Source organism: Castanea sativa, chromosome 1 (genome assembly GCF_040712315.1).
Source record: "Castanea sativa cultivar Marrone di Chiusa Pesio chromosome 1, ASM4071231v1".
Taxonomy (NCBI): Eukaryota; Viridiplantae; Streptophyta; class Magnoliopsida; order Fagales; family Fagaceae; genus Castanea; species Castanea sativa.
Window position 1 is genome coordinate 91,411,343 of NC_134013.1, and position 18,080 is coordinate 91,429,422.

Genomic DNA, 18,080 nt, shown 5'->3' on the forward strand with positions numbered 1-18,080 from the left:
AGTGTAGTTGAGAATATAGAACATTTGGATCGCTTTGTAAGGTGCAAGGTAGAGTGTGGAGGTTGTAAGCGACTTCAGTATTACTTGAAGATTTATAGAATTTTAGTTACCTTTATTTTGTAATTCATGTTTTATATAGTGAAGATTATTTCCTATTTGTGAAGTTTAGATTTTTATAAGAGGTTTTTAAAAGTATTGTTTTTTTGGAATTTTAATTTATTTTGGATTAATTATGTTTATTGAGTTATATAAGTTCAGCAAGTTAGTCGTGCATCTAAATTCATGTTCCATGGATTTGGATTGTGACAATAAGAATCTAATTTCTATAATTATTTCATTAAATTTTAGGAAAAATAAAGGAACAATGTATGATAAACACCAGTTCAAATAAGCATTTTATCACATATAGTGTGCACATATACAGCCCTTCACTGGCAACACCCAACAAAATTGGGAGTGCTTTCTTTAGGTCATAGGTTTATCTGCAACCAACATCTTTATCTTGGTTGACACACACAATGAGATTTCCTATGCTACTTCATTGAAGTCAGTTGTCTTGGCACACAGCTCTTAAACCATAATTAGACCTGAGCTCAATTAGAGAAGTACTTCCCTTCTTTCTCACCAAACACGTTCCTAATCTACTAGTAGCATGATCTCTCATCTACCTGCAAAGAACAGGTACATAGCCTTATTATTAAGATGTAGAATAAGCATGGTGCAAGATAAAGGATTCGATTTAAAAAAAAAATCTTCCATAAATATAACTGCCTCATGAAGGCTGTGCTCGTTAAAGTAAAGAGGTTAAAAGTAAACGAGAAATATAAATTCAACCTGATCGGCTACTTTGAGTCTTTGACTCATTTTCGGATAGCTTCCTCCTCAAATCTTTAAGAGCATCTACAACTTCTGAATCAAGATTGTGCTTTAACAATTTACCTTGAAAAGAAGAAGATCTGAAAAGATGAAGATACTGGTGAACCACATTTGGCATCACTATTCATTATAATCTTATCATTAATATATATTTTTTAGAAGAAGTTCCTCCACACCACCCCCCAGGCACCATGTAGCCAGTGGATTCAATCCCCTTTCCAATCTATTCTTATGAGGAAAGCAAGTATATTTTGAGCCAGAGCTCATTGGCCCCATGGGAAGGGGGTAGGGAGGCGAGCATAAGAAACCAGCAAAAACACTGACATTAAACCATGACAAACATTTCATTGTGTCTATTTCGACTCTCAACTTTCAAATCAAAGTCACTTTTTAAGAATAAAATTAACTTGATTTAAAAAATTTAAGAACAAAATTGACACAATTTATAATTGAGTGACCTTGATTTTCAAAGTTGAAGAACAAATTTGATAAAATTTAATGTAAAAAGGCAGAATTGAAACCGTGACAAATATACAAGGACCAAAATAGTTTGTTAGCCAATTATTAATTAAGTTACAACACTACAATTAGGATCAGGCTTTTAACTGTGAATCCATGTAAAAGATGTACAATATATAATAAGGTATACATGTATATAAACCTATGATAGTAAAAAATTAAAATACCATGAAAGGATCTGAACCTCTTTTTTTTCTTATTCATTTACTTATAAAGTTTAGCTTCAAACTGATTTGGAGGAATGTTCTTTAATCCACTACGTGCTGATTTATAAAACTATCTATGTGTATTATTTAAACAAGTTAATTGACTCATTAAAAAAGTCTTGTGACCAAGACTACACATGGATGCTCTTTTCAATTGCCGTACAGTAGGTTGGAGGAAATAGCTCTAAACTAGTTTGGAGTTGAACTTTTTCCTTCATTTATAGTGGTCAACTTGCATTAGTTTAATTCTTACTCCCTCTGAAGCCAAGCCACCACCACAGCACTACAGTTCCAATTCTTTGAACTTCAACAGCACACAACTCCTCAAATCACATATATGATCCACTAAGTCAAAAAGCTCAAAATTCCTTTGTGGCAAAAAGATAAATCAACCTAAGAAAACTTGATTAAGTTGATGAATTCTGATTTGGGTAGCGCAAGAATGATAGCCTAATAAAGTACAACTTTTTTAACTCAAAAACTATTATTCAGTGTGCTATCACCTAATTCAAGAGGCTGTCTTACACTACAGCTTTCAGTCCTTGGTGCTGAGTAGAAAAGTCATGATACTTCATCAAACAACTCCTATTGAGTAATCTGCTCTAAAACATGTGCCCTCATCACGGTATTAATAATATGCATCAGAGAAAGAAGTCACTGCATTTTATTTAAACAATGCATAATAACTTCAGATCTCCTCCGAAAATCTATGAGGACAGATCTTTATGGAGACTTAGAGTTAAATGTCAGCCTTGTGGTCCATGTTGTTCAGTTAGTTGGGACTAAAAAATCAAAATGTGAAAGACAAATAATGGCATACATTTAATTCCTATTTTTTTTAATGCACACCAGATACGTTTGCAAACATTCATCATGAACAGACACACCTTTGTTCTTGAAGCATCATCTCAACCTCCCTCTGTGATGCTTTAATCTACACCCAAACCACATAAACAGAATTAAAATACATGACAAACATGCCTATAAAACAAAATATACATGACATACATGAACTACACTGTCCCGGTAAATCCTCATCATCAAAGAACAAGTCAGAAGCTTACTAGTGGGGTTGAATTCTGATATACTTTGATACATCTCTTTTATAATGTGTAATAATACAATATGAGGTTGAACAATAGGTCAATCACCAACATGCAAGACCATAGGAATAATATAAGCAGTGTAATTTAGTAGGAATTATATGTGGCAGTCTATAAGAATGCTAAAATAAAAACAGCCATATAGATGTCGATCAGCGGAGATAACAGAACAAGATTATGGCTCCAGGTTATATGAAGAAGTTAAATTTTATTGTATCAATGGTGGTTATTTATATTTGTGTCTTCACATTGCAATTAATATTCTGTCATTTTGACGAACAAAAGGTTAAAAATAATAATTAAATATCCAAAACTCTCTCTCTCTCTAGATATCAAAGATTTGCTTTTGTTAAATCAAACTCTATACAGAGAATTTGAGTCATTCAAGGTGCACCTACATGATTGTAACTACATAATTCATTGGGCCTCATTTGTCAACCTGACCCCATCTTGCACGATGGTTTTGTAAAATCAAATTCTATACATAGAATTTTTTTTTATGAGTTGTTCAATTTTATTACGTGCACCTACATGATTGTAACTACATCATTCATTGGTGAGGAGAGAAGGAATATGGACAATAACAATGATAATAATATAATAGACAGAATTACCAAACTTCCGCATGTCAGAAATTAATGCCTCACCTCAGAAACCAATGCCTTGCAACTCCAAACAAAGGCACCCTGGAAAATGTTATAACATTATATGTCCAGTGGCTATTAACAAAAAGCATGATGCAACCATCATTGAAGTCCATTACTAGCCTAAATTATTTTTACAAGATAACTACCACTTGTTTTCCAAACATTCAAGGCAAAAGAGGGAGTACTGACACTATATGAAATGACAAGCTGGACCATCCCACAATACAGCATGGAAGTTTTAGGTAAAAGGAACATAATATAGAAAATGTAAACCGGCCAGATGTATAACTAAATGCAACATTACAGCAGCATTTTAAATATCAAATTAGGTGCAGAAACTCTAATATAGTAAAAGCACCAAAAACTGATTACAAGAGAAATCTTATTGCAAATAAGACAAAAGTTATGAGTGATACTGAAACCCCAAAGATTTGATTGGATTTTTTGAGTATGTCTTCTGTGGGTGTGTTGGATGTTGACTAGGTGGATCTTGGGTTTATAATGATTACGAGGAGCCCCAAATGTAACTTGACTAGCAATTTTGGAGTGTAAGTGCAGTTTTGGCTAACGCTTTCCTCGGTAGTTACATTATGACTCTTTATTTTAAAAGAATTTTCCCGAGATAGACCAAGTATAAAATGTAGCCAGAAAGTATGCAACAACTAAGAGGTTAAAAGATGGGATGGAGGAAGCTGGAATACGTTTAAAAAAAAATAGCAACTAAAAAAGCCACTGGAAAAATATAAATAAGTGGATAAACAAATTGGAGAAAACATTCTATTTAAATTTGTAGTCTTGGTAAACATTAAGCTGAAGAGCATCAGATAATTGATAAAACAGGAAAACAAGGTTTTGTGATGCAAAGGGGCAATTCAGCAATCCAAAATGACTTATCAAAATTGTGGCACTAACTGGAATTCAAATGGGTTAACTTTTTGTATAAGTAATTCAAATGGGTTAACTAGCAGGCAAAGACTGAAACGGGGCTTTCTTTTTTCACTAGATAAAAAGGGACTTGAAGAAAGAGAATTGACAGACGACTCAGGGCTTTGGGGTTGGGGCATCAGGGATGATTAACAGGAGAGAATGTGTTTCATTTGTGTTCTGCGGGAAAAAATAAAATCTAAAACAAGCAAAATGAAGAGGGAGCAGAATAAATTATAAATTGGTAATAGCATATCTTAATCCAACAATAAATTTTTATTTTATTTTATTAGTAAGTTACTCATGCACCTAATGAGTTTTGAACCCACACAACAAACTCTCATTTTAGGTATGCAAAGACCACATTTAATACCAGAAACTACGTATCCATAAGATTGAAGATATAATTTATTGGGCTTAGGACTAGAGATCATACAATATGACCAGAGATGCCACATTAATATTGAAAATTTTCTTAATTGCTGCAGCAGTTGGCTAGACGGCAGATGTTCAATACATGTTAAAATGGATGTACATAATTGTCTCAGAAGATGGTGCAGGCACCAAAAAAGCCCTATTAATGAGGATTGATTTTGTTGAACCTAATTGATTGCGATTGATGCTATTAGAGCAATTAGATTACTATTTGAATTTTAATTTCATATATGATGTAATCCCATTATGAGTTTGTTTACTTTCCATGTTTGATGTAATTTGGGGACACTATTTAAAGGGGCTCAACATCAGTCTTCTGGATGGTTGACGATGGATTTATAAAATTTTGGTTGGAAGTTTTCTTCTACTGCTTGGTGTTAATTCGAAGCAAACCCATGTGTGATTCCTGGGTTCCTATCCCATGCTTGGTGTTGATTCCATGCAAGCCTAGGTTCTTATTCCTACTTTCTATTTTTCTGTTCTTATCGCTTGATGTTGATTCCAAGCAAACCCAAGGTGCAGATTCCTAAGTCCTATCACATTGTTTTATTATTCTTTTGTAACCCAAACACAAATTAGAGTAATTAGAGTTTATTGTCCTCCATCACAAGATTAACAAAGAACTATCCTATTTTGACCAAAATAAAATCTCTATGGAAAGAATGCATACTGCTCCATGTGCTGCATGCTGCTGTTTATTATCAGAAGTGACAACCCAAACTTTGGGGCATCCATCCTCCTTCAAAGCTGCAACCTGTAAAAATATTGGCCAAAAAAAAAAAAAAAAAGAGAACAAAATTACACATGAAACTGGGAAATAAATACAAACACAAAATCCATAAGGAGAACTTTTTTTTATATCTTATTGGTAAGTTATATGCACCTAGTGGGTCTTGAACCCACGACCTTACCCTTCACCTTGCTCTTACAATTTTGGAGGAATCATTTGACCTAAAGCTCATTGGCCCATCAGAGAACAAATTCTCACAACAGACTCTTATAGAAAATGTTTGAACAAGGGTAACCGTGTCGGGTGTAAAAATGAAGTCATGTATTACAACTGAAATTCTAATTTTCTTTTGAAGAAATAAAAGAATAGATAAACAACATGATTATGCAATATTCTCTCAAGAATTACAAGGGAAAACTCAGGAGAGCAATGAAATCTAAAAAGAATCACAATGTATACTGCCCAAAATGCACAGATTACAACTGCGATTCCTAATGATAAAAAAGTTTCTTTTATTGACCTACTGTATCGCATGCGTTATTTAGTTCCATGAAATGTGACTCCTAGGTATAGAAGAGAGGTGAGGCCCCTGTTGACAGAACCTCCATTGTTCTCAAATTTTCACTTTTTAGGGCCTGCTCAGCTAGCAGGTTACAGCAATACAGATCCACACACTAAGATTTTTCAATGCCAGCTAAGGAAATTCTAGCCCCATATAAGTGGGGAAGATTTTCTTCACATTACAGTGACTTTAAATTATTATCGGTTGGTTATTATTTGAGAAGTGGACAAAAAATTAAGAGGGAAAGAAAAAATTAGTCAAAGTAAAGCAGGACTACAATAGTAGCATAACTTATATTCATAACATGGACGAATGGAAGAGAACCAACTAACAAAAAATAATTCAACATGGCAGTCAACCCACATATGTAAAACAATAATTTCTATCTTTTGACACAACCAGAGCACAGATCTGGAATTCTGCCAGCTCAATATTATCCCTTACCTCTTTTTCAATCCATGCATCAGCACATGATTCACCAGAGTATACTATATCGACACTGCAACATTATGAATTTTCATAATTAAATGAATCTTATCAACAATATGGAAATATCATACCCCAGATAAAATAGAGGATTACAATTCAAAAAATCTTGACTTTTAATATAACCTTCATGATGACAAAGTCATAACCACACCCAAAAAGGAAAAAACAAAAAAACAAAAGCAATGTCATAGCATCTAGAGGACAGAACTGTTCAATATAAAGTTGATTTGTAGGTCCTTCGCTTATTTGTCATATCAAAGCAAGCTACTTGCACAGATACTGGCCGTATACAAAGCAAGAATAATTAAGCCAGTACATCTTGCCAGACCAGGAAACAGAAACAATTCAAAGTCAAGATGGGACTAACATGTGATTTATTTGTAATACAGGTAAATCATATATTAATACAACAACCTCTGGACATAAGTAAAAAAAAAAATCCATGGACACAAATTCAATTAGTTTTACCGAAACAATATGAAAGTCATATAGATGCACAAAATTAGGACACATTTCGAATAGACGTGTTTGTTCATTTTTTCATATATTATTACATAAATATCAAAATGTGATTACTTAAGTAAAGCTATTACCATTCAAAAAAAAAAAAGAAAGTAAAGCTATTACCAATCAAAATGTCATTATTCTATAAATAAGCTTGTTCATGAAGACTAGGAATCATCTTACATAGGAATACAAAAAAATGTAAGGAGAGACATGGATTAATATATATACTATATAGACACACATATAACCATAAACAAACAGATTTTCTTTTTACTTTAATTCCAACAAACAAACAAACTTAAGATTGTATGGGAATATCATGCAATTTAAGATATTCATAACTATAGCGAAGGGTTATAAATATTACCCAACAAAATTTTCCTTGTGTGTAGGGAGTCCTGACATCATGGCATCAAATACGACTACCACTTTCACCTCTGCAAATGTTTCAAACAACATAGTGAGGTACAAGTTACAAATACAAACAGAAAATTATAAATAAATAATAAATAAAAAGGTTGTACCCACTACCCAGTGCACAAAACTCTCACTTTTGTAAGCCTTGGAAGAAGTCTTGGTAGGCAGCCTTATATGCAATTTTTAGTTTATTAGTTGTTAGTGTAATTTACACCGTATGTATGAATTTTTAGGTAAACATTATGCCATTCATTAGGTAACTATTAGATTATGTGACTCATTGAACATTTACATTGCTTTAAAAAAAAAAAAAAAATTGTTAAAGTTACACTTGCACCCAATGGGTCTTGAACCCATGACCTCACCCTTCTCCTTACTCTTACAAGGAGAGGAGGTGTCATTTGAGCAAGAACTCAGTTGCATAGCTTTGCTCTCATTAAGTATAACTCAGCAGTAAACCCTGTACCAAACCCCATATATTGGCATTCCTTTTTTCAAGAGACTATTTAGAGAGAGTCTGATTCAACCATATACAGCTCCCCTTCCCCACCAGGGTTTACAAAGAAAATATCAAGAACTACTGTAAGAACTAGATAAAATGACATAGTTTATCAAATAGTAAATTATATATCCAGCTAATTAACTCAACTAAGCTCCAATTCCAACTGATTGGGGAGCCTTTTAGTATCCTAACCAGCAACATGTCCAATCCAAATCTGCCATGATTCTGGAATTAAATTCAAATTTTCAACTCCAGTTATAACTGAGGTTTATGTGGCATATTTCCAGGAATCCCAGGAACAAGACAACTTGAGCAGAGTCTTGGTACATCTTGGAGCAGAAATCTCTTGGGTTAATGGAAGTTATAATTAACAGAAAAGGAAAAGGGAGGGGAAAAAAAGCACAAATATCTTAAGCTTATAAAGGCCAGCACAAATGAATAACAACAGGAGAGTGACAGTGACACCAAACCAATCATTTTCCGTAATCTTTTTTCAGTATTGTAAAATGAAATTTCTACATTCAGCTTCATACTCAAACCTTATCTCCATTATGTAGGTCGTTTACACAAAAGCTACTCCAAAGTTACAAGTGCAGAGTCTGTTTTGAACTTCATACTCGAACCTTATCTCAACCATTATTTAGGTCATTTACACAAAATCTTCTACATTAAAAAGAGTTTTCAACTGAAAAATATTAAAAGAGGCTTTGACACATAGAGTATGGTCTTCTACAATTGATTCTCATTCCTTCAAGTGCCTTTGACACATGCAGAAAAATCTAATGGGTTATTTGTGAATTGTGATTATGATGCAGGGAAATATGATGGGCTGTGATATGATTTAGAACTAGATGGAAAGTGAGTTGCTTGGAACAATTGATAGGTGGTTAAGCACCTCTGCAAAGAGGAAACAGTTCTCAAAGAAAAGCTCTCACTTATTTTCAATCATATATCAAAACTAAAACAAGCCTATGCTGTGGCAGCAGCTCAATAGTAAATAGCCTCGTGTAGAATTAAATGACAAGTATTTGGAAATATTAAGGATGTCTTGTACTTAGTTACAGCTGTAACAGTTTAGATGTTGTTACAAATAGTTAGGCAGTTGCAACTTGTAACAGAATCAGATAGGAGTTTGTTAGACTTATGCCACATGGCAGCAGACTAAAAATTCAGTTAGTTATGGCTTAGGGCAGTTAGTACTTGAGTCCCTAGCTAAAAATAGCCCATTGATATACTTGCAACTCAGTTTAGATGAGAATACAGATTTTAGCCTAAGTGCTAGTTTCAAGAGGGTGCTTTTGAAGAGTTGATTTCCCATTATTGTGCTTTAACACAACTTAGCCCTTAGTTTCATTTCAATTCCAGCTTGATTTAGATTTGTTTGCATCAGAGTATCAAATGCTATCTGATTATCTTCATCAGTTCATCTTCCAGATGCTCATTTGCATTAAGAAGCTTACACCATCCATCTTAGAAAAGAAAAACTATCAAAAAAGTAAATATTTCTTTCTTTTATTTTTTTTGGGGGGTGGGGGGGGGGGGGTGGGGAAGGTTCAATAGTATATGAAATGTTCCTCTTTTGCTGGATGTAATGTACATAAGAGTTCAAAAAGATCGTAGTATACTTTATAAGGAAGTCTCCTCGTAAAACTAATAGAAGAACCGGGGTACAAACCTCTTAGCATACTGTATGTAATAAGTTCATCCACTAGCTTTTGTCGAGCAATATCAAGTCTCCCATTCATAAAGTGTTTCTTCAACTTCATCCAGTAGCCACATACATTATAACCATCAACAAGCAACACAGGGACTGCAGTCTCTATACCCTGGTTTGTACTGCAAAAGAAATTTAGGTTAAAAGGAAAATACTTCTCCATGAAGTTTAAAATGGTTAAAACAACAACAAATCGAAATAGGAAAGAAACCTGGAGAGATTATTACTAGTAGAGGGTCATGGTAGGATCACGATAGAGTTCTGTATCTTCTGGAAGGTCCTCCTTTTGCACCTTCTTTTTGCGGTAACTGGTAGCAGGCTTTGGTGTGCTTGACTTTTTCTTTTGGAATTCCTACAAGCACTTTACCAGGTGAGATAGAGGATACATATGCGAATACTGGCTTTAAAGATCTCAGTAGACAACCTACCTTCCATAACTTTAAAAACTGCAGATTCTGCTTGACATTTGATGTAATTCTCACAGGAGTTGGCTCTGAAACCTGACAGCAGAAAGCCTCTTATATGCTGCCTAATGTGGAGAAAAAAAAACATTTACCAAAGAAAGATGGAATACTCCCTGATTTTCATACAAAATTGGATTAACCCTCTTAGATCAAAATTGGGCATTGCGTTTTGACCAACATCTTCCAAACTGTTCTCAAGGTCCTTAGAGAGGTTGAAACAATATGTGGATTATTTAGCTTTGTCAAGCCTCCTTTATAAAAGTTTATGAACATATAAAACAGTATATCTTTCTCTTCATTCCTTAACAACAATTTGATATTTTTTCTATTAGTATTCCTTGGGATATGTGTGCCTGTAATGCATCTTTTTGGCTCAGGAAGCATAACTCTTTTCTTGAAGTATGAACGCTTAGTGAAGCATACAGATAGCGATGAATATGATTGCAGTAGGATTGATAACGCTCACTTTAAAACACAAAATGACTCCTTAAAAAGTGACAATCAATTACGATATACTCAAATAAGTTGTGAATTTTTATTACGGATGAATTGATGTAAAATCATCACTGACATTATTATTTTTTTTTCAAAAGGTAAAGGCATCACTTTACATAGTTTAAATGATAATCAACATCAAAGATATACAGTTTGAAAGCATTAAGCAAGCCCTGTATAAACTATAAACTAAAAGGGGGCAATGAACAAAACAAAAACATACAAGACAATCCTCTATATTTCTACACCTTGACGAGTCTTGGGGTCTGGCAGATTACATTGTTCCTCCTGCCTAAGAACTTTCTAATATGGTAAAGAATCGGTTTTGGAAAAAAATTAACATGCCAAGCTGGGGATATAATGAAAACAGAAGTTATTCGAGGCACAATGAAATTGAGTGACTTTATCAAATTCACAAAAGAAAAGGGCATTTCACCCAAGTGCATTCGTTTGAAATGACAAAACCCACTTCATATTTTTCTTTAATCTGCTGAAAGAATTGAAAAAGAAACAGTCTTTCATTGCTTCAAAGAGTAATGACAGGAAGTGAAAGATTAAGATAATGGGTGTGAGAGTAAATGGGAAAAAACATGATCTAAAGTGAAACCTTACCTTAGGCTGTTGCTGCTTCTTGCTGCTGGCCATTTGAATAACCTTGTAAGAAGAAGCCTTGGTAAAGCAGGAAAGACCATCCCCACTATGATAGGATGATGGAAATGACACTGATTTCATAGGATGAGCCCACCAACTGTTCTTGCTTCTTTGTTGATTGCTTGCCTCTAATTCTATAATTGTTCTTCTACTTCAAAGCTCAATTTTGCACCCATTTTAGTATAACAGGATGATGATCCATCTTTTTTTCTCTCTGGTTGTTGCTCCAACAGCTACTGCACTAGAGTAGGTGCGTGCAAGTTAACAGTGCGCGCTTTGTGGACAGTAAAGAGAGATGACACGTATGGACAGCAGCCTCAAGTTTCAACCTTTTTTTTGGATTGTGGACCATTATACCAAAAAAAAACCATTGTAATCATTTTTACATACTAGTTATTTATTTCTGATTTAAAAAAAAAAAATCATTTCTTAGTCATATCTAATTAATTATTTATATACCGCCTCTCTTGATTTTTCATCTATTATCTTTTTCTTCTTTTCTTTTTTCCTTTTTTTGGTTTCAAATCCTAGCTTTATAATTAATTATTATTTTTAATTATTCTTAAAATCCTTTTTCAAAATTAATTGAACTTGGCAATAAAAATTACATTGTTGATCAATCACTTACACGTACACAATGGTCATATGGCTTGGCCGACCATAAAAATTGGCGATTTTACAAATATCCCTCTTGGATTTTCATGTGAGTGTTAATCTAGTTTTTTTTCTTTCTAATTTAAATAATTAATCCTTGGAATTTATTTTTTTTGCTACCTTAGAATTTATATTTGTGTATCAACACAATCCTTGTATCTTACCATATAAGCACTGTTTTGTAATTTGACGCATCATTAATTCCGGAGCTCTAGATTTTCCATGTAAATAGCACAGAAAAGATCAGCCTCTTCTAGGATTAAATCACGGGGCACCCATGGTGATGTGTTTTCATTCTTCCTTTAATTACAAAGTGCTTTCTTTTTCTTGTTCCTTTATTTGTATTATATGGTTCACTTGTGAGGAGGATATCCACTTCAACAACTAGTGAACATTGGACATCTGGACAAAGTGATATGTGTAAAAACCAATAGCCTGGAACCATCGTCTTATAAAACATGATGGTGACGAAGGGTGATGTGTTAAATAAGTGTTGCTTTAGTTAATGGTAATTGATGCACTGGCATATCATGATAAATGTTCCTCTCCCTCATCTATAATCCCAAAGAGCCTAGGAGAATCACTGAATCAGTCCTCATCTATTTGAGGAAGTTTATTCGATCTAGTTTGATGAAGGGTGGTGAAAAAGGAAATTTTCTCTGTACAATGGGCTCTGATTTTACAAGCTGCAATACAAGCCATCAAACAGCCCGATTCCTTTGCTGAAGAGTGACGGATCATTTGCTTAAAGGAGAAAGTTTATTTACAGAATACTGAAGTGATTCTACGACAATTGTGAAAGAAACCACCTAAAAAGATATCCCTGTTATTTTTGCTCGTGTGCTCAATTGCTAAGATGAATGAAACATGGACTATTATATGCTCCAAACAATAACGAGCCTTTAAAGCTCAGGAGGAAAGCCCTAAGACTTGATGACTTTATGTCATGACCTGAGAAATGTTAATTTTCTGTAACATGTGATTTCATGCACACACAACTAAACTTAAAGAATGCCTGCTTGCCAACATCATAGAAGCAGATGCACATCATATATCATGAAGGGGGTTTTCGCCGTCGCAACAATTATAACCAGTATGGTAAATGGTAGGAAGTCCTTACTCCCACCTACTGTATAAATGAAAACTAAGCAGAACTCAGGCAACTCTGAGACATGGAATTTCTTCTTTAAGCATTGCCATGTAACAAAAGTCGCATCTATTCCCTTATCCTGTAAAACTTTTAATCACAACAATAATATTGATAAATTACTTTAAAAGTATAGCTGTTGGGCATGGTCTTGGGTTCCAAATCCGGGGTTTCATACCAATAAATATATACTAAGGCATCCATTACATGTGCTTATCATTCGATCATGGTAGACAGAAAGATCTTTAATCAGTTTTACAAATATGCGCAGACAGAATATGTAGCACTTTCAAAATCTAATCTGCATATTATAGCACATCGGAATTTTCATCATATACCTAAATGTCCTGACATTTCTTTGTAGGTGATAATTGTTCACATAGTGTTTGCACCTTTCCTAATCAGTTAATGGATAACAGGCTTGAGAGGATGAGCTTTAAGTTTCGACATATCAAGATGAGAATCAAGCTCTTCATCCAATTCCCCAACTATGCTTCTGCAAGAATCAAGGAATATAGATTATATTATACCATGTGGTGGGAAAATATGTCAAATGCCAAAAAATATTTCTCACTTCCTCCTACCAGAGAGGAAAAAACATGGATAAAAACAAAGCCAAAAAGGTATTACATGTTGTCTCCCCTCATTATGTACAAACCCAACACAAGTTGTTGAACACCTTCCTGCAGGTTAGAAGAAGCGAAAAGTGAAGTTATTTTAAGTTGGGGTGAAAGGCCAGGTTATGCTCAACTCAGTGAACTATATACAGAAATCTCAACTGAAAGCTTATCAAGGTAAGCATACGAACCTTTGTGGAGTAGACACGCTCGTGAGATTCATCAAGGATAATATTTGTAGCCTGGTCAAAACCTTTTAGGACTCCCTAAAATGGAAAACCATAATTGTAAATACAAGTAATACCTCATTCATAAGATCCAGCCATTGCATTTGACTAATATCAGGTAACATACCACTATATTCCGTCCATCATTTGTGATAACTGATATTGTTTCTGCACACATATGAAATAATTTAAGAATAATAAGAGAGAAGAAGAAAGGGGCATTCTTTTTTGTTTTCAATACAAAATGCTTAAACAGACTTACACTTGTTCAATGTATCAAATTTAGTTTTTGATTGGGGAAAAAAACGAAGAACAAATATAGTCAAAGGTTTTGCACTAAAAGAAAAAACACCCTAATTCTAATTAGGTTGTTAATAAGACATGAAAGGAAACGCAGAGAGAAACAATGAAAGAAAAAGCTTACGATCAACAAGAGATTCAAGTCCAGTGCCATTTGACATTTTCTCTTCAAAAACTGCTCCCTCCCTCCGCCTGCCCCAGCCACAGCCCCAGCTCCAGCTCCAGCTAAATTTATAATTAGAGAGGTAAACGAGAAAACCTAAAAAAACGGCGTCATTCCCAGCTAAAGGGATTTTTTTTTTTTTTTTTTATTAGTTTCAACATACGTTTCATGATAATTTTTTATTATTAGACTAAAACACCAATTAATTTTTTATGTAAGGAAAGATTAAATCTTAAATTTTTTATTTAATATATATATATTTGATAATTCTAGGGAGTATTAGAATTTGAGGCATGTTTTTTTTTTTTTTGCGGAATTGATAATAACTTTTTATACAATATTTTTTATGAATGTAGTATTAAAATGTTTTTTAAATTGTCCATTAACAATTGTTCTAAGGGCACTTATTAACCATACCCTAATTTTATTTTGAATACAAGCTAGGTTTGAGCCCAAACTCCTCACCAAGTAAGATTATATGTTTAGACTTTGTTCATTTTTCCTTGAGTCAAGTTCAAGGTATCCGCAAGTAATTTGGTTCATTTATAGCCCTACAAAATAATTATTAAAATTGCTCTTGCAGTAACTATTAACTCTTTATCACTACTTACATCCCCCTTCCTTGTATTTAATTAATCATCTATATTTTATATCTAATATATATATATATATATATATATATATATATATATATATATATATATATATATTAATAGGTGAAGCTGAGAAAAACTTAAATTAGAATTCCAAATTAGAGTTTCAATTTTGCACCATGTGTTCTAAATTATTTATTCTTAAAGAGTTATTTTTTAACTTTAGAATCAAATATGGGACCACATCATAAATATTCATCCAAATGAGTTATAAGTATTAAAACCAACAAGCCTAGAATAAATGAATCGTAAAAAAAAAAAAAAAGTTCTTTACAATAATAAACATGGACAATTTACATTTAATACCTAATAATAATCTTACAAAATTTTTCAACGAATTAAAAAAATATAAAAATGACTATCAATTGTATTTAAACTATATATATAGGAATTATACTATGCACTTTATTTTATATCTTTTTAAGTGTATCTATACATATGCATGATATTACAAGCTAGTAAAATTTAAAAACTAAAGTGCAGTATTTATTGTTTCTACGAAGCCAAATCAACGTATTATTTCGATTTATCTAGTTCATTAGGTCCAATTGGTCCACTTCTGACTATTTCAGTCCAATTAGCCTACTTCATTTCACTTTTGTCCATTTTAGTCCATTCAATATATTTTATATAATATATTTACCGATATAGCCTAACAAAAATTACTACTCGAACCCTCATTTTTTTTTAATGTTTAAACTTTAGTGTAAGTTATAAACCTCCCAAAATATATGTCAATTATGTATGTGAGTGTGTGTACACACACACACATAAATGAGTAATTTTTTTTTTTTTGGGTGTGTATAGAATGTAAAAAATATCTCTCCAATTATGATTTTTTTCCCTTAATTTAGTTTTCAATTATTTTAATTATGTGAGAAAAAATTTTAATTGATTTCCTCACAATCTAGGTGCAATATAAAATAAGCAAATTGTTACAAAAAAAATAAAATAAACATGATCATGGAAGTTGAGAATGTGTACACACACTTATATAATATTCTTTTTCATGTAAAAACAAATTATAATAAATACATAAAATGTAAAAGAAGTCCTCAAATTATTCTACATATAAATGAGTTTGAGCATTATTGGCCAAACAAGTTTGGCAGATGATTAATAATCCTGACTCGCTTTGTTATCATGTTTTCAAGGCAAGATTTTTCCCGGATGGCTATATTCTTGAAGTAAGGGACTTCTAGTGTGGGATCCTATGCATGGAAAAGCATCCTAAGTGCTAGGGATGTTATACACAAGGGGATGGTTTGGAGGGTAGGGACGGGTGAAAAAGTGAGGATTAAGGAGGATAGGTGGTTGCTGGATAAAGAAAATGGCTCTGTTATTACTCCCCTTCCCTAGGTAGTAGCGGATTCAAGAGTGAGTTCTCTTATTGATCAGGACAGATTCATGTGGAAAGAAGAGGTAGTGTGGGATTTATTCCTTCCCCATGAAGCTGAATTAATTCTGGGCATTCCTTGAGTTTTTGGCGTTCCCCTGATCGCATTGCTTGGACACACACTCCTTCGGGTTTGTTCACCACTAGCAGCGCTTTTAAAATGCTTGTTTCATGTGATTCTATGTCCAATGCAGGTAGTTCAAATATGGATAGTCAAAAGAAGTTTTGGAGGAGCCTCTGGCAGCTTCGGGTACCCAACAAAATTAAGCATTTTATGTGGAAGGCATGTAACGATGCTCTGCCAACGAAGGAGAACTTACACCGTCGTCATGTCATGGATTCTACTACTTGTGACTTGTGTAGAGAACATCTTGAGGACACCATTCATGCTCTTTGGCTATGCAAGGATATTTCTTGTGTTTGGTCGTCTTTGGAGTGGTTCCATCAAGCAATCCTTGTTCAACCGGCAAATTTCAGAGAGTTATTAGCTAGATTTAGGCCATGCCAAGATGAATACAAAGTTGAAATTTTCGTTATTGCAGCGTGGTGTGTTTGGAATAGGCGAAATGCTCTTCATTTCAACCGAGTTGTCAGCCTTGTGACCAGCATTTGCAGGGAAGCAGGTAATATTCTTTAGGAGTTTCTTCAAGCTTGAGAGATTGAGATGGTGCCTCTTCGTCCTCAGGCCATACAGTAGTGGCGTCCTCCTGATCTTAATATATACAAGGTTAATTTTGATGCAACAGTATTTCGAGCTTCAAATGTGGCAGGTGTGGGCGTGATTTTTCGTGACAACAGGGGAGATCCTATTGGGGCAATGTCCATGCCTGTTCCTTTTGGTCAGTCTATGGTGGAGATGGAAGCCTTGGCTTGCCAGCGGGCTGTTCAGTTTGCTTTGGAGATTGGTCTAACTCGAGTGGTGGTCATAGAGGCATTTCTTAATGGTTCGGGTCAGCTTGCCAGCTTTGAGAACATCCTTGGGGACATTCGTTTCCAAGCAGCTTGTTTTCAGCATGTTGAGTTTAATTATATTAGTTGTGCTTGTAATTCTGTTGCTGATGCGTTAGCAAAAAAGGCTAGTTCTGCTTTAGTGCTCCAGGAGTGGTTGGAAGATTTACCTGATGACATTGCTCCTCTTGTGTTTAGAGAGGTTCATTGATTTGTTTTTGAATCAATTTTCCAGAAGCTTGGTTTGGTTTCTTAAAAAAAAAATAATAATAAAATGTAAAAGAAGTCCTCAAATTATTCTACATATAAATGCGTTCGAGTAATTACATATGACCGATAATTGACACACATCTATAAGGAGAGAGAAAAATGATATTTAATTAAAATAATGATAAAATATTGAGGTTGATGTAATTGAATAACAGATTAGCTAAAGTAGTATTTTAGATCAATTTTTTTTTTTTTTGAGAAACTATTTTAGATCAAATCTGAATAAAAAGGCATAGAGGCTGACATGAATTCCCTTTAGGCTGTACTTGTTTTGAGAGCCATTTTTCTTGTTGTTGACTATGGGCTATGAAATAATAGGTAATTTTTGAGGTGATAAGCACTAGCTAGCTATTTATTTATATTCTAATAATAAGATTATTGTTCAACGAATCAACACCCATGCCTGCAAGTAAGCTCACAAGTCACAACCGGTTCTAGAATTATAATATTTTGTCTTAAGAATA

The 18,080-nt window shown here is 33.7% G+C and overlaps 3 protein-coding genes across 7 annotated transcripts; 1 reads left to right on the forward strand and 2 right to left on the reverse strand.

Annotated features, from left to right (window-relative positions):
- Positions 1-300: 300 nt before the first annotated feature.
- On the reverse strand, positions 301-11,562 carry LOC142622113 (uncharacterized). Of its 4 annotated transcripts, none has more exons than XR_012841868.1 (11): positions 11,203-11,562; positions 10,060-10,131; positions 9,859-9,983; positions 9,593-9,753; positions 7,366-7,435; positions 6,447-6,501; positions 5,381-5,464; positions 3,352-3,390; positions 2,489-2,535; positions 835-939; positions 301-668 (listed from the first exon to the last, which is right to left on the reverse strand). XR_012841868.1 is itself a non-coding variant. In XM_075795545.1 (11 exons), the coding sequence occupies exons 1-11, from the start codon at positions 11,320-11,322 to the stop codon at positions 661-663; spliced, it is 903 nt and encodes a 300-aa protein (XP_075651660.1). In that variant the 5' UTR covers positions 11,323-11,562; the 3' UTR covers positions 301-660. The 4 variants fall into 4 exon arrangements, 2 of the variants coding, with proteins under 2 accessions (XP_075651660.1, XP_075651661.1); XM_075795545.1 differs by having other exon boundaries at positions 835-956; XR_012841869.1 differs by lacking the exon at positions 3,352-3,390.
- A 1,629-nt stretch (positions 11,563-13,191) lies between these two features.
- Positions 13,192-14,429, reverse strand: LOC142622327 (sm-like protein LSM8). Of its 2 annotated transcripts, none has more exons than XM_075795776.1 (5): positions 14,311-14,429; positions 14,014-14,054; positions 13,851-13,925; positions 13,673-13,725; positions 13,192-13,538 (listed from the first exon to the last, which is right to left on the reverse strand). In XM_075795776.1, the coding sequence occupies exons 1-5, from the start codon at positions 14,345-14,347 to the stop codon at positions 13,448-13,450; spliced, it is 297 nt and encodes a 98-aa protein (XP_075651891.1). In that variant the 5' UTR covers positions 14,348-14,429; the 3' UTR covers positions 13,192-13,447. The 2 variants fall into 2 exon arrangements, with proteins under 2 accessions (XP_075651891.1, XP_075651890.1); XM_075795775.1 differs by having other exon boundaries at positions 13,673-13,763; positions 13,808-13,925; positions 14,311-14,416.
- A 2,174-nt stretch (positions 14,430-16,603) lies between these two features.
- On the forward strand, positions 16,604-17,557 carry LOC142637194 (uncharacterized). Its single transcript, XM_075811485.1, has 2 exons — positions 16,604-17,021; positions 17,145-17,557. The coding sequence occupies exons 1-2, from the start codon at positions 16,604-16,606 to the stop codon at positions 17,555-17,557; spliced, it is 831 nt and encodes a 276-aa protein (XP_075667600.1).
- Positions 17,558-18,080: the final 523 nt, after the last annotated feature.